Source organism: Chaetodon trifascialis, chromosome 24, assembly GCF_039877785.1.
Source record: "Chaetodon trifascialis isolate fChaTrf1 chromosome 24, fChaTrf1.hap1, whole genome shotgun sequence".
NCBI classification, from domain to species: domain Eukaryota; kingdom Metazoa; phylum Chordata; class Actinopteri; order Chaetodontiformes; family Chaetodontidae; genus Chaetodon; species Chaetodon trifascialis.
In genome coordinates this window covers 6,180,652-6,197,336 of record NC_092079.1, presented here as the reverse complement: position 1 = coordinate 6,197,336, position 16,685 = coordinate 6,180,652, and the positions used below count along the sequence as shown (strand labels likewise).

The 16,685-nt window shown below is 44.1% G+C and overlaps 1 protein-coding gene across 2 annotated transcripts in view; it reads right to left on the bottom strand.

Moving 5' to 3' along the window:
- cckbra (cholecystokinin B receptor a) overlaps positions 1 to 16,685 on the bottom strand; it is a 32,896-nt gene that overhangs the window by 7,856 nt on the left and 8,355 nt on the right. For both annotated transcript variants that reach the window (XM_070958152.1, XM_070958151.1), the window contains 2 exons: positions 11,376 to 11,624; positions 3,358 to 3,619 (listed from right to left, as the gene is read on the bottom strand). In XM_070958152.1, coding sequence (XP_070814253.1) covers positions 3,358 to 3,619; positions 11,376 to 11,624 — 511 coding nt within the window. The remainder of the gene's footprint in view (positions 1 to 3,357; positions 3,620 to 11,375; positions 11,625 to 16,685) is intronic.

The window sequence follows — 16,685 nt, the reverse complement described above, 5'->3', positions numbered from 1 at the left end:
CTGTGTTGAGGGCTGATGCTTGTTATCATAGCTGCTTGTGCTTTTGTGACACACAGTGGCATAAATAAGCAGGCAGTTGCACTTGTTACAAGTAAAAACATCATATCCAGAATGAGGATCAAAACCCTCTTTGGTTCACCCCTCGCTTTACAGTCTCAGGTTGACTTTTCTTCACAGAGTAAAAATCTGCTTCTCAGTTTGGTCTTCTACCTGAAAGATGAGACGAGCTGATAAAAATGTCGATACATTCTCCAGAGGTGCCTTAATATTTACCGTGCGCTCAGTTCAATGAACTTAACGAGCAGCAGCCGGCGTCTTCGGACTGGCTATATTCTTGCTGGAGCTCATTTGAGAGGAAGATCCACAGGCACTAGTGAGGGATCAAAAAGAGCTTCCACCTTCTCTGCAATATTTTCGGGGACAAAAACGAATTATTTAGAAATGCCATAAATCCTATTTCCAGTCAGAATTTTCCTAAAAAGACGTTTGTTTGTGCCACCTTCGCCCTCGATCCTGACTATGACCGTGACTGTGGGCCATTGCACCCAGATAAACCAAGGACATAATGTTAAAATCTGTAATGATTCACACGCTGACATTTGAAAGTGAAGGAAGGAGCTGTACTGAGTGAGCCACAGCCTCCAGATCTGGGATCTATGCTGTTAAATATATCTTAAATATTTTACTAATGCAATCCAACTGGAGATGAAGCGTCCACTGTGAGCTTTATAATGTCAACAGAATTATATATTGGAAAATAAAACACGGGCCAGACGTTCATCAGCCAAAATATCAAATGTCTGCTGTATCCAGTGGGTTGATTTGCATCAGCGAATAAGATTATTTATCCCTCCAGAACACCTTTGCAGTTTCTTCTTAATGCAAAACTCCAGTCTGTGTAGAACTGTCAGTCAATACAAATCAAAAATCATTTGTCTTGTCTTGTCTTTGACTTGACACAATGGGTTCATTCACCACTTCACCACTCTGGCGTCAATTCATCATCTCAGACTGTGATTTTCTTCTAAAAATGGATGCCACGGCGCACTGCTTCATTAGGGGAAAAGAAAAGGAGCCATTTTCATACAGTGAGATGGAAAAGGTGTTACTGTATGTCCTCTCGGTTCGAGTTTGAACCCCTAACCACGGTGTAATTTAAAAGATGGTCATGATGGGTGAAGATAAAACTGTGAATTAAAACTTGAAAGGGCCTCGAACTCCGTGACACATCTGGACTTTTGACATCTGAGCCCAGACTTTGTTCCTCCTCCCTCTCACCGAGCAGACTAATTAACTGCTCTCCCACTGCCTCGTCTTTTCCCAGAGCAGCTTTACGGTTTGATAAGACAGTCAGAGAAAAGAGAATTCTTCAGAGTGTTCCGCCACAAAAGCCCGTCAAGTGGAGAGACGTACAAGGTTTTACCTCGCTCGGCTTCGTCTTCATTATAATTGCGCCATTCTGCAGGAATCCAGGTTGTTTATGGACAGATCTGTGAAAAATCCCTGAGCAGTTCATCCCAAGATGCTTGAACATATCTGCTCCTTAAGTGCGTATCCATCGACTTGGGATGCTTTTTAACAACAAAGCAGCATTTATTGGTCCTCGGGGGCGCTTTGATGGATGGATGGCTTTCCACCTGGAGCTTTCTCTCCAGGAATTTTTCAGAAGCTTTCCTCTTCCATCCTTTTCGATTTTCAGTCAGGAACAGAGAAACAATAATGCAGATTTAAAATGATGGCAAAGTGGTCCTCATTGATGCTGAGGGCAGACACGTTATCTATAGCATCATTGTCTAGTGGTCTCGTCTCTACTTTCTGTCTCAGTCTTTCCTCTGTTTTAAGGCCGAAACCCCTGTTATGCCAGAAAACTGATCCATTTCATACAGTCTCCAATTACGCCTCAACGGGAGCTGCCAGGTCACCTTTTTCTCCCTAAGATACAGTCTCTCACTTAATGATTTCATTTATTTTTCACACACCTCCTCTGTAGGCACCTTTATGGCTTCAGCCCTGTAGTTCAAGTCTGAAATGACAAGAATTTATGAGCCCTTGCTCCATCATTATCTGCACTCTTTATCCCTCTCATATTTCCTGCTGGGTAGGCAGAGAGAAAATACACCGAAGGCCCAGACACACAAGCATTTAAAACTGAAATTTCGCAACAAAATCCATTCATTTTAATGGAATTGTGGTTTCACTTGCGGGGGAAAAGCAACTTACTCTAATCTCTTATGTCAAGTTTAACTTTGGTGAACTTCGACATGCAAATTTAGACCGTCAGCCAATGGCAAGCTGTCAGTGCTGACGTTTGACATGTTGCACCATCAACGTCTGTCTAACCTCCTCCGCGGGAGAAAGAAACGTCTTTCACAAAAGGGCAACGGTGGGCAGACAGTTGAGACATGAGTCAATGTGTCTTTTGGACAAATTGTGTGGACCTACTGTCTCATTAGCGACTGAGCTAACAAATAAGCTCGCGAGCTTGGAGCCTTTATTCTCCTTTTCGATGATTTGATGGAAATGATGTATAATCAAAGAAGCTCTGAGAGATATTGTGATTGATTGGCGCTAACATGTTCCCATGTGGTTAGCATCTCAGCCATCAGCTCACCAGCTACAGTGGTTTACCAACTAGCCCTGCGAGTAGTCCTGACATAAGCCCCTGGCACTGCCTATTCCAAGACGTGGATGAATTCGCTGTATCACTTTCTGGTGTGACCAGGGCTCAGCTCGACACAACACAAACTGCAAGTGCAGCACCAACTGTTGTTTGAGTTGACTGCAGTCCTGGAATATGACAGATCACTCCATCATTAGCCAGTGCACTGGAAGGCAGCAATCCATTTTACGGCGACACAGGTAAGCTGAGCCACAGCACAAAATGTATTAAGTTCCAAATCTGTTACAGAAGTTGAAAAGTGAAAATGACCAAATCAGCATGCAACCGTTTTTCCAACTATGATCAATCAGTAGAAAGGCGGTCTCTGTAAAAATGAAGCTGCTTTGTGCCCGTCATGGTAACGCATAAATTACACAATTACACTGAACCTAAATGAGGCTATGTCCACGCAGTTGGAACCAAAGCCAAGACAACTGTATTCAATCCACCTTTTACTCACGTGTCCCCTGCTGAGGGTGAAGTGGCGTCCCTGTTATGGAGGCACGTCCACTATATTATTGTCATGCATGTGAGATCTTTTCACAGACTTTGTGCAGACCGTGTAAAACAGAAAGGTAGCTCATCATCATCAACTAAACTTAATTTGAATTATTAAATGACTGTGTATCCTTAGTGACCTGATAATAAAATGAGTAATGAATGTGCCCATGACAGGATGTAATCCCACTAGTACTCACCAGGTCTGCTCAGCATGCTGGCTGGGCCAGTCCAGGCGGCACATGTGGCCAACGGTGCCGTTGGTCTTAGGGAACGACCTGAGGACACTGAACACCGGGTACGGCACCATGATTAGCAGTGACACCACCCAGGTGGCAGCGATGACACGGTAGGCATGGGACTGGGTCTGCCATGAGCGGGACTTGAGCGGGTTACAGATGGCGCTGTATCTCTCGATGGCAATGGCCACAAGGCTGAAGGTGGAGATGCTGACAGAGATGCCTGCGGGAAAGAAAAGACAGGCAATGAGAGAACATTTAAAGAGCTGGGCTGTTTGTCAGCTCATCCAGCTGCTGGATGCCAGGCAAGATCTCAACTCTCTGTGCATGCCTTGTATCAAACGAGGGAATATTTCAGCAAAACACACTTATGTGTCACACAATACTAACACAGTTAAGAGCTCACCATGAAAGGATGGTTCGGCATATTGAATGAATTGATGAATGTGGTACAGTTCACCTGTCACCATGTCACATGTTCCACACTGAACTTCGCGTGACTGACGCTGTTACATTGACAGAATCTGTCACGGACTCGAGGTGTAAACAACTAGCCGCACGGTTGCGGCGGGTAACGAGTTGTGAACACTGACATGTCATCAGCTCATGAAGTTGACACAGCAAATATGTTAAGAGTTATTTGCACAGCTACTTACACACCCAGCAGATGGAGCAACATGAGCAACTGGCCACCCAAGTCCAATATTCACAGTCCTTTTGGCTGTTTTGGTGTCCACCAACTCCCGATAGAAATATCTGGCTCCTTAGCTGCCAAATGCTCCACTTTGCTCACTAGTGAGCAGTGAGTCACTTACTTTGTCTATCAGCTGTTTGGTGGTGGGCAGGGAGTCTACAGTGGGCTTATTAGAGTTTACTCACTGAGAACAGCGACCTGTGCCAGCATCTCTGTGACTAGTCAAGGACACCGTCTGTAAAGAGTTTATCACGGGTTAAATTCCTTTAGAGACAATCCAAGGCCAGGCTACATTTGCATGCATGAATATGCATAATGTAGGGTGGGAGACAAATGGCATTACTAAACCTGTACTAGCATGTCACCAGCAGCTGCAAAGGACCCCCCGAGGAATAATTTCACCACACTGGTCCTCTGTCGCTACGAGACGCAACGACCTCGATGCACCATTTCGCTGTCAGGTATTAATCCCCATTCATTGTTCCTCCACAGCGGAAGAACACACCATGTCTAAACCATAGCAGTGCATTATCATTCAAGGGAGGAAGCCATTATGCATACTCCTATGAGCACGGTGCAATTCAATCTACAGGAACCATATTAAGTGTTTGAGTGGTGGACTGCTCTGTGGCTTGGTTGAGAACAATTGATTCTCTCTGGGATCACCAAAGGCTGATGCTTTCACCTGCAAACCAGTGATAAGATCTTTGTTATTTTCGAGCTAGCACTGTTATCAGAAACTAATATAGATATTGGCAAGTGCAAAATGTAAAAATGTGCCGACTGTTACCCGGAGAAGAAAGAGAACTGCGTGGATATTTTTTGTCGGATTTGATGTGAAGTCTGATAGAAGCAAGACGACGGCTTTATCTTAGTCCTGTGCTAACAGAACAAAGGAGCTGACTCGTATGGATACTCCAGAACAAAGAGAACATAATTGTCAGAAAAGACATCTGAATGCCTTTTATGCTGTGCGAGCAGTCAGCGAGACTCTGCCGTGCATTATTAAAAGCAGCTCAGCTCTTTGCGAGAGGGGCAATTTTTTTGATTGCTGCTCCGCTGACATGAAACCAGACAGGATACTACATCAAACCAAGCCGCCGTGCCCGTGACGCACTCGGAGGGAGAAAGATAGTTACGTGTTGTAACTCCAGTTCTGCGTTCGCTGACATTTCACGGAGCACGGGGGTTTTCAACCGGTGAGGCACGCCATGATGCAAAGATACTGCACTAGATGAGAGTCATATGTCATGTTCTAAAAACAACAGGAAGTTAGCGATTGTAGCTTGGTCCCCTGATTTGGCCCACTTTTCTACCTTGGTATCAAATTTGCATTTGAGTCAGAACACGCAGATGAATTTTTCAATTTAGCAGAATTCACAGAAAAAGAGACACTTTTTAAGTTCAGTACCAAAGTAATCCAATGAAAGCTGTCCGTGTGTCTAACGGCAGTCACTAATAATGCCAGTTTGACAAAGAATGTGCCCAAATATAGAATAAAAAACAGGGTTCAAGTGGTAACCCACAGAATAAAATCCACAGCGGCATTATACTTCCTGTTCACATGCCCCCAAAATAAAGTTAGACCACAATTATATACCAGATAAAAGGAAGGCAATGAATAGAAATACTGAAGAGGCCAAATTATGTTTTTTTTGGGTTATTCCCTTTCTGTTAGTGTGTTTTATAGCTTTCAAATCAAAGGGAGTTTTTCCCTCCGCTGGGGCGAATTTGGAATAATGTTGTAACACTGAGGGAAAGTCGGGAGAGTCAGGAGAAACTCCATGTATGGCTAATTCTAGTCTTTTTTACCTGGACCATAGTTTTGCATATTTTGGTGTTTATATGATAATGAAAGTTTTGGAATTGGTCCAGTAGATTGTCCCAACAGGCGTGAGACAGGCTGAAACGGCTGCAAATTATCCTTGCGGGCAACTGCGCCTGTTGAAGCACATCCACAGAAAGGTTATGCCACCGACAGGCTCAGATTGTGACTGCGTCCGGCAATGTTATGGAAAGGATCCCGGATCTGCAGAGATGGACCTTTTTGTTCAAGAGTGAGATCCTTTTCTGTCCACTGACAGAACCAGTATTTTTACTGCTGTGTCAGCTGACAGACATGCTCCAAAGCAATGATATAGCTACAGATGAAAAAGAAATGGCCAAAATAAAGGAATTTCCTTTGGTCACACTGTGCAACGTGGATTAGCATTCAGCGGCTTGCTTGCTCTGATCATAAAGCCACACGTTGGCCTTGACCCACTGGACAGTGAAGATGCAGCTAGATAACATAATACGGGCTCTTCGATATAAACTTTGGTCATGTTGCACATAAATCAAGACAACCGTATATCCACTATATACCCACAATGTCAGACTTTGGGCTTCAGATGGTGTGTTTTTGTGTTCAGAAAGGGGAGGAAGATCACAACGATTGGCTAGCAGGCTCCACCTGTCATCATAGAACAATGCGTTATAGCTTTGTTTGATGTCAAAGAGCTGTTACTGTCTGGAGGTCCAACCTTATCCAGTCACTCGATCCAGACTGACAGTGTAAACTTCCGGTCAACTAGAATAACCACCTCCAGCTCTGGCTAAGCAGAAGGAGGTGGGTGGCACAGTCAACGCGTGCATATCTTAACAGTGCACCGGCGCTGTAAAGAGTCTTGCACAAAGTCTCTCACGCCCACTCATCTCTTTCAAGTGCTAAGCACAGACACAGAGAAAGACCATATCACACCCGGGGGGGGTTTCTTTGTTGATGCTTGACGTCGGTCATGCCCAGCCACAGCACTGGCTTTCAATGACTGTGGAAATGAGGAACACGGAGAGGTGGGAAATTCGGCCTTTTTCTCTCGCCTCACAAGCTTGGCAAATAGGAGGAATAATCAAAGCGAACAATAAAAGTAATGAGTAAAGGAAGAAAAGGAAGGAAGGAGCGTTATTTATATAGCGCTTTTACAAAGTGAACACACACACAGCAGGATTAAAAGATAAAGGGCATTGTTTGGGAGCAGTAAAAACAACAGTAGCTAAAAGGGAGATAGGTATTCGAAAAGAAACACTATTCAAGGCTTTTTCATAGAATAAAATTTGACATGAACAGAAGTCTCGTCTCTGTGCAGTAAATACGAAGCTACAGCCATGAGACAGCTAGCTTAGCTTAGCATAAAGGATGGAAACGGGGGGGAAACAGCTAGCCTGTCTCCTCCAAAGCTCACTAATTAACACGTCACTCACTGAGATGTTACATCCATATGAAAACTACTGCAAATAAATGTACTCAAATGCTAAAGAAGAGATTTTAATGATGCATTCAAGGAGGGTGCAGTTATCTTTAGGAGTGAGGCATGTTTTAGGAACAGCAGTGAAAGAATGGTACATTCATCACCACCAGCATAAAAACTGCATGAGCAGTCGGGCTATATTGAATTCTTATCAGGCCAACCACCATGAGGCAGCTTTAGCTCATTGTATTTGGCTGAACACATATTTAAGTGCAATTTTTTTAGCGCATGGATGTATGCTGATGGCTCAGCCTACAGAGCCCCATTAGAAGATGAAGCCCGCGTGAAATAGTGCCACCGGTTTTCAAATGAGTGATGCTTTCGAACGCTCCCGCTTATGAAGACTGATCACTGGGTGGTTGTGTACGCTCACGTTGAAAGGAAGTGCACTTCCAGGTGATGCATAGCGCTGATTTGGACTGATGACACAGCTGCAGCTCAAAGCCATTCAGAGCAGACTGATGTGATTCCTGTCTGAGGGATCAGATTCTTGTCCAGGAGCACCACGCCCAAATTCATCAACCCCTTCAACACTTCATTCCACTTGGCAATCTGTTTTATTACTGCATGGGAAGACAACACTGATCTGGGACCAGGTCGGCGGCGCCACTGGACCAATTTGTTTGGCCTCTAACGGAGAGAAACAAAACAGGAAATCTTGATGTCGTGCAACACACTTTAACGCACAATGCAGCAAAAGGTCGCAGGTTCTCCTTCACATGAATTGCAGGGTTGAAATTAAAAGCTGCAGATAAAATACTTCACGGCTAGTGAAACCCATACACATCTTCCATTTTACATGTGGTATTTAAATACAGAGAAATAAAATAGCTCCCCAATATCCCTGCTGCTGATGTTGCTACATTTTCTGTGCCGACAATAAAGAGAAAATTAAAGCCCATGATGTACATGCGCCTCGCGTGCCTCAGTTATTGCTGCACAGCTCATTCGAGTTGAGTCTTCAGACGGCCGTGCTGGTCAAAGCTTCACTGTCTGACACTTGGTAAAACTGAGGAGAGGTGATTCTGGACAAGGTGCTGCCGAACTAATTACCACTCGACTAACCAACTAAATGCTGACAAATGTCCCCCCTGTGCCGTATCTTCTCTTCTTCGAATAAAACAGAAGCTCTAATCCTTTTTCTTGTTCATTAAACCGGCGTCGAGGAACACACAGCAGGCTGCTTGATAACTGGCTTTTGAGAGAATCTGTGAAGTTTGGAGTTGAGGGTCTCTCAGCGCACCTCAGCCTGGGAGAGGAGATTTACACCCCGCTCCTCATTCTCTAAGTGTTCAGTTCAAGGTAGTCCTGAAGAAGCCTAAAGGCATTAAAAACTTTCCAAGTGGAATTACTGTTGCCAGATGCAGCCAGTCCTGTAAAAGTGCGCTGGAAGCTGCAAAAACCCAAATTCGAATACATTATGCAAACTGTGCCTCCAGGGGTGGGTGGGGCTGGGGGGGTGGCGAGGTTGCACTGACAGACTGTTCTGGTAAGTTGGTTGGTAAATGCATCATATGACCAGCAACAAAAACACAAACACGGATACAGAAATGTGATTTAAGGCTGCGTGCATATACAAATGCACACAGCCTGAAAATGGCGACATCAATCTCATAACTGCCAGCGAAAGAGCACGGGGGCTATGATTCACATGATTATCGAGCTACGGGCTGCACGAGCAAATGGGTGAATGGAAGGATGGATGGTTTATTATGTGTCTAATGGTCGTGTGCTAACAGAGGAGCTTGCAAAGGGCAGACGAGCTTCCCGAGCAGGATCGCCGCAGAATCAATGGGTGAGGACAGTGACAATGATCCTGTGCATTGATTGGCTTTGGCTGACAGAGGTCCTCACTCATTGGAGGCTCAGATCAGACAATTGGGGAGGTTTGATTGATGTGGGATTTTACGTGTAGATATTTGTGAAGCAGTTTGACAGTGTTTTGCTGCAAATCATTCAACTGGACAATTTTCATGTCGAGAAGTACAAAGACTCAGCTGAGACATGTTTCCTTTGAATTACTCACTGGTGGAGCGATGGTCCAGGCACACATGTGCAGCATTTGGAAGTCATATGCCTACAAGAAACACTTCTGATGAGTCACAAGTACGACAAATTAAACACACGTTGCTCTTTAATGGTAGAACTAATAATATGCAGCTCTCTGATAGGATGGTCTGTCACCTCTGTTATGACGGTATATATTGCAGGTGGTGGGGCTGCATTTAAAGCAGCAGAATTTCATGGCAAAATCAATTTCAGTGGCTTTCAGTCATATGAAGTAAACCAGCTCAAAGTTTTTGCATCAGCTTTAACTTTGTTGAACTCCGGCAGAGCTGACCTTTAAAGGAGGCAAAAGTGGAGGAAGCTATCAATGGCGTACATCATCCACTGTAATTTAATTTGCTGACCGCAAGAAAAAGTGCATCAGTGCATCTGCTGTGCGAAGAAAATAAAATGTTATGGCAGTTTTTTGGTAGCTGAGTAAGGAACAACTATCACATTCACAGCAGAGGACATCCTGGTCATTATTCACAGTCAGTACTCATGTGGCTCAGTGATTCATCATTCATTATCAGTTTAACTACTCTGGAGCCTTTACCTTGACTGAAATGCGAAGCGTAAGACAAAGCCGTGACAAAAAGTGTTGTATTTAAAGTCCACAGCAGCTGGCCCTCCTGCCCTCCTCCTCCTCATCCTCCTTATCACAGCTCAGAGAACCCAGTAATTGAAAAGGAGATTCAATAAGCCTGTTCTCACAGATGGCACGTTGCATTTCTGAGACAATAACAGGATCGTGGATTTCACCGTTCAATATCTCTTCTCAACCATTCAAAGCTCAACGTGAAGCAAAGACGGAGAAGGACCGCGGCGGATCTTGTCTGACTCAGGCCTCACGTGGCACCTTGACTCTGGCCTGATGGGAGCCAGCTCATCGCTAAGTCACACTCCTGAAGATGTGTGACTGTTTGAGCACTTTCAGCGCGATGGTTACCTTCTGACAGGCAAAATGAAGCCCGGGGAAAAGCCTCTCTGAAAGACAGGCTCTTGTTAGATATGGAGCAATTTCCAGGCAGGATTCTTAAGCTTGGGGCACATTTCCTGATCGGCTGCCAGCTGCAAGAAAAGGGCAGATTTCTAGGTTTGAACAAAAAAAAAACCCATTAAGCCAGTCACTGAATGACCAGCATGAAATTATCCGATAAATTTGATCCCTCCCTTGTTCTTGTCAGCCCTGTTAAGTGTGACTGGAGCTTGTTGTTCATGATTTTGGAAAGAAAAGACCTATTTCATGCACCTTGAATTAGGATTTAATTTAAACATTACATGCAGAAGCGATAACTGCTTACAATTCAGATTTTTAGAAACAGTCTCCCAAATGCAACACATGCACCAGTGAGACATTTCTATTTGATTTGTTTTCTATTTCCACTTTTGTCACTTAACCTCTCGTCGGTATTGCCAGCTAAAAACACAGAGAGCTCAACATAGCAGACGATGCATACAGTATGTTATCAAAGTTGTCAACCACTCTGTGGAGAACGAGTTTGGACTTGTTGATGACAGGAAGCGGTCCACCGAACCCCATAGCTTGCTCATAATAGCTTAGCCTAGCGGCCATAGCGGCAGGTGTTTGGTTACGTGGTCGCAGCACTACATAAATTCAAATGATCTTTTAATAATCAACCAATGAATGACAATGAATGCTAAACCAGAGCAAAGGTGATCTTTGGCACAGATGAGCCTTGTGACAGCTCAGATAAGTGACTCAATATTAGTGCAATAAGTAAGATTTTTACTGCCCCCAAACACACAATGATTTTATTGATCTGTGCTATGCCCTCCATGATTAATCTGCCAGCTGGAGAGATTTATGACTCACTGCTCAGCTTTGAAGCTAATCTCCACACCAGTCCATCCCTTATTCCAAAAACAGTGAGCTGTTTGAGTTTACTGTGATGCTCAAATGTTGCGGTTTGAAATGAATTCACCCTCACCCATAAAGTAGGTGACGGTCTTGCACATGGCGCCTCCGAAGATGAAGTCCTCCAGGATATTGGGGATGAGGGTGAAGGGCATGCAGAAGATGGCCATCATGAGGTCGCTGACCGCCAGCGACAGCAGGAAGGAGTTGGTGACGGTCCGCATGCGCTTGTTCAGCATCAGGACCACGATAATCAGCAGGTTGCCGAAGACGCTGACCAGGAAGATGAGCGAGTAGAGCAGGATGCGCAGCGAGTCCATCTCTGACAGACAAAGAGAGAGGACGTCATTTATAAGATCTGTTTTTGCGTTCAGCTGATCAATTAAAGGAAGGAAAGCCTTTTCCACAAGTGAATTACACAGCTTTGAATGAATGGGGCACACTGAATGACTGTCATCTGTCATGTAGTATATGAACTTCTTTCATCAAAACCTCTCAGTGTGCTCATGTAGGTACCTTTCTTGGAGTCATGAGAGACATTCAAAGGTTTAATGTTACTGGGAACAGAAGTAAATAAAGACGAGGTGAAGACTGACTGATGCACTCAATGAACTGGCCGATGGACAAAGCAGCAGCACTTCTAATCATTCAAGCAACCCACGTATTAAAGGAGACTAGAGATAATAAAATAAGAATATGAATGATTACATTTTTTAATGAATAGAAAAGTGCAAAATTAAAAAAAACAACAACACAGAATAACATCAATACATGAAGAGAACAGCCTGTTTTTCACCTGGGAAATAAGACTCCAGGCACGTACACCACACCAAAGTCTATTACCAGACAGAATTACTTTGCATAATCAACACTTTTAAGTTGTGCTTGTGTCAATATTTTCTTGCTTGCCCCGTGAGCCAAATGTTAATTGAAATAATGACACTGACAGAAAAAGATGGAGACAAACAACATCATCAGCGCGGAACAGACGGTGCCAGGTGGAAACCTGGGAATACGAGCTCGAAATTACACACTTCCTATTATTCGGATCATTGACATCTTTCCCTCAGATGGCACCTATGTTTGTATTCAATCCATTAAATTCCATTTAATCTAATAAATAACGCAAATACGGATCAAAGAAACAGGGGCAGGGCAAAGCAGTGGCACGGACCCCTGTTTAATCTGGTTGGCCACCCCTGGTGTCCCTTGTGTGTGTGTGTGTGTGTGTGTGTGTGTGTGTGTGTGTGTGTGTGTGTGTGTGTGTGTGTGTGTGTGTGTGTGTGTGTGTGTGTGTGTGTGTCTTGCAACATTATCACATTGGGATGAGAAAGAGTGGCTGGGAAATAAGGTGAAAAAAAAAGCATGAGATGACGATAGCAAATCAGCAGTGCTAACGTTAGCAGCAGCGGCAACAAATGAGCAAAGGGCAAAGATGAGTGGATTAGCCATCCTGCTCCAATCAGCAAGACAGGAACAACCAGCTTTCTTGGCAAGGTGGATGGAGAAGAAAGCTACTACTGTCACACTGGGTACGTGTTGTTTAGACAACCTGTAAATTAACGTTGCAAAAAACGTGCAAAATGACCACAAACAGACACAAATGCATCTGCTCTTATGTAGGAGGTGTGGAGGACTTTTTATACATCATATCCAGGGGTCCATTAGTTATAAAGTTACAAAAAGCAGCTATTTATTTGACTGACACATAGACAATGTAACTATTATTAATGTACAGTTTATTACTGCCAAGAACGGTAACACATTTTTAACATTTTCCGAATGTCCCTCTTACACATGGGCCCCGTCCCCCAATTAAACAGTTTCTAAACCCGCCCCTGCAAAGAAATAACCTCACAGATAAAACTAAGAATGAAACAGTTTCCTTCCTTCAGCTCGGCCACAGAGCTGAGCATCAGTGAGAGCAGGACGGCCCAGCCAGAGGGTTTCTGGGATGCTCTCTTCACTCACACCGGCCTGTCAGGGCGCGTCTGTCTGAGAATGAGAGCATCTAACTGGACAGGGTCGGGGCAGGCCATGTGCTGCGCTGACTGAGTCCTCTGATTAAAGACAGCGACATGGGACGAGTCTAAAGGTCTGCAGTAGAGCCTGCAGACAGGGCGCCACACATCACCTCCAGGGCACACGCACGCACGCTCGTCATGAGGACTGGAACCAGGACGCACAGTGCTGCATGTTCAGGTAGCTCTTGCTCATAGGTTGGCTTAAAAATGCGTTTTTGTGCCACAGTGAGTCGCGAACCAAAGAAATAGTGTGTTGATGATGTAATGTGGGCTGTGTCATTTTATTTTCTGATTTTTTCATTTTGTGCTCCCACGAAGAGGCATGACTCGGATCTTGAATCACCATATTTCAAAGAGGACATGCCTGTTTTGCTTCTCTCTATTCTCACTGGTACAACACAATACTGAAATGATTTCTAATTTGATTTAATGATCTTGATACAAGGTGTTTGTTTCAAATACAATAACGCAAAATATTGTAATCTAAACTGTCATTGCGACTGGGAGTGTGGAACAACGTGTTAAATTTGAGAGCTTTAGAAGGGCAAGGCTAGCTGTTTCCACCTGTTTCCAGTCTTTATGCTAAGCTAAGTATTAGCCACACAGCACACTGAGGGTAATGCTGATTTAGGTGCATTGTTCTATCAATATCAAATCAAATTTGTGCGTTTATCAGGCAATCGGCGGAGGGGCTAGACAGCCAAGATAAAAACAGACGAGGTGTGGATTTGAACTCGGGACACTGCAGGTTGCATGTTAATCACCGCTGCCACCCGAGAGGCCCAGCCGCACTCCAAATATGAATTATTCTTTTGATAAGAAAATCCTCTGATGGCTTTGTAAGCCGTTTCATCAGCTGAAGGTTGACGCCACAGTCAAGTTAGAACAGTGCAAGCAACGTAAACCCTGTTTCAGGCACTGGAAGGTAAATCGGCAGTGCAGGTTTGACAAGAGACACAGCAACAACATTGTATGCATCATCAAGGTATGCAGGCATGAGGTCAGCACTAGCTTATAAGACATCCTGCACAAACAATGAGCGCCCACTGGCTCAGCAGCTTCTGCTGTGTTAGATTTTGTGCAACCCATAGCCAGGTAAAAATTGAATTATCTATTCATTGAGCACCAGCGGTATGTTGGCTCCCCTGTGCCCAGCAACTGCAGGACAATTCACTTTGGCATCAGTGACTCCCTCAAGCATGACAGCTGTGTTCAAATCCACGGGCATCTCTGAATGCATCACACTGAGACGCTCGTATGCAGCAGGATTTGCTGACGCGGAACATTTTAGCCGTGAGCCGGGACTGAGAGACGACTGAAGCTTAACTTCAGGTTGTGTCTCTTTATTTAACCTTTACTGTGTATCCTATTGACTGCCGCTAAGCAAACTGCATTATGTTTCCCTGCGAGGATCATTCAAGTTTCATCACTTTACTTTGCCTTATCTTTCAGAGAGGATTAGCACGACTTCACAGGGACAGTAAGTCATTTGAAAGCAGAGGAATGTGGGGTTTTACGCATTGATGGAGCTGGATCTCATTCTGACGCGTGAATGACTTCTAATGAAGATCATTAATAATGAGCAGGAAAAATTTTAGAGGTGATATGAGTGAAATGGAAAAAAAAGCAGCACAGTTCTGAGCTATCCTTTTAATCAAAACCTCGCCATGAGGCTGCATTTCAAACCCAGCTCCTGTTAGATGCTGAAATGTTCAAAATGAAGCTCCGTCTAAATCTGATGTTGCTCCTAATTACAAGTGAGCAGAAAGGCCTTTGGACATGAACCTGTGAAGCAGCAGACATGAGTCAGGAAATGAGTCCTGAACTTGTGGGAGTCAGCAACTAATTCCCTTTTCTCAAGTACTTTTCAAGCAAGAACGAAGGTCACGGGAGACGAGCTTCACCATTGATTCATCTGTTTGCAAATAAATTGACTGAACGCTTATCGTGCGCAATATTCGATCAATACACCGAGTGAGCATTCAGTGTGTGAAACGCAGCCATCACACACTGACAGAGCCGGAGGCGACGTCTTCAAATTGCTGGTCTTGTCCAACCAGTGGTGTATATTAGCAGTTAATGGAAAGAGGAGACACGAGGAATCATCAAGGGATCAGGAAATGTATCACTGATTGACTTTTCTGTAGTGTTTCCCCAAATAAAGGAGCACATCTTCTCCCGGTGACAGGAGAGAAACGGGCAAATCGAGGATAAGATGATTTGCTCTCTATTTATTGCATTTTTTTTATTGCTTCGCTGACACTGACATTGTTCAAACCATTTTTATCCCAGCTGATTGGATGCTTTTGGCAGGAAGGTGAAAAAAAACAAACCTCTGTGACTTCAGCTGACAATAATGAACTCTTGTGCCCTTTGCTGTAATTCGCCTTCTATGGTGTTCATCTTCGGCACAGCACATGAAGAAATTGGCTGAATTGAAGTCGGGCCGTGCTGTGTTTTGAAACTGATTCATTTTTCTCTGAAAGGCTTTCCAAGCACAAGGACCTGCTGGTTATTACATATAAACATTTGTTTGCTTATAACCATGAATGGTGGTGTTTTGGAGTCTGAACTAGTAAACACTCCAAATTGTGAATAAACGACTACAAACACACTCGCTATGAATGTTTCCTCCGTGTGGACGGCTGCTTCGAATGCCCAATTTGTGTGCGCGCTGCCAGTAAGTCACTAGCTTACATCACGGAGCGCTAAATAACTGCCTTTAATTCCTATCATTCTTTCGCTGGTTGTCACAGCTAATCAGATGCTGCCTCTTTTCAAACCGCAGCTGTGAGTTTATCGCACGTCTGGCACCCTTACAGATTCAATCAAAAGATTGGGATCACGACAGCTCGCTTTTAACCTCTTCCTCAGGTCCAATCGCAGAGGACTGATTTCACCTTTTGGCAGACATGTGCTATGGTTTGTCACCACACAGGTGCCTTTGATGTAACATGTCACCTTATAGGCCTTTTTAGTTACACACTGCATTTCTAGGTCTTAACGAAGTGGTGCAAAACAAATCTTTTGACAGCAATTTAGGATAGTGCTCGATGTGCAGAAGCTGATCTCTGTATCGCATTTTATCACTGTAATGAGGCAAGTTATCGTTACCGTCAGCACAATTACACTCAATTAGTTTCCACCCTGACATCCCATGAGAGAATAATATTGATCCTACACTTCTTTGGATTTTTTTGTAAGCTGGAGAGAGCTCAGCACATATTCAATTACCCACAAGGCCTTGTCAGACGTATGTTGGCTTCAGAGGCCTCCTTTCTAAAGCGAACATTTCAACACGAAAGCACGTAAGGAAACAAACCATGAGGCAGGTAACTCAGCACTCATCATGGATACCG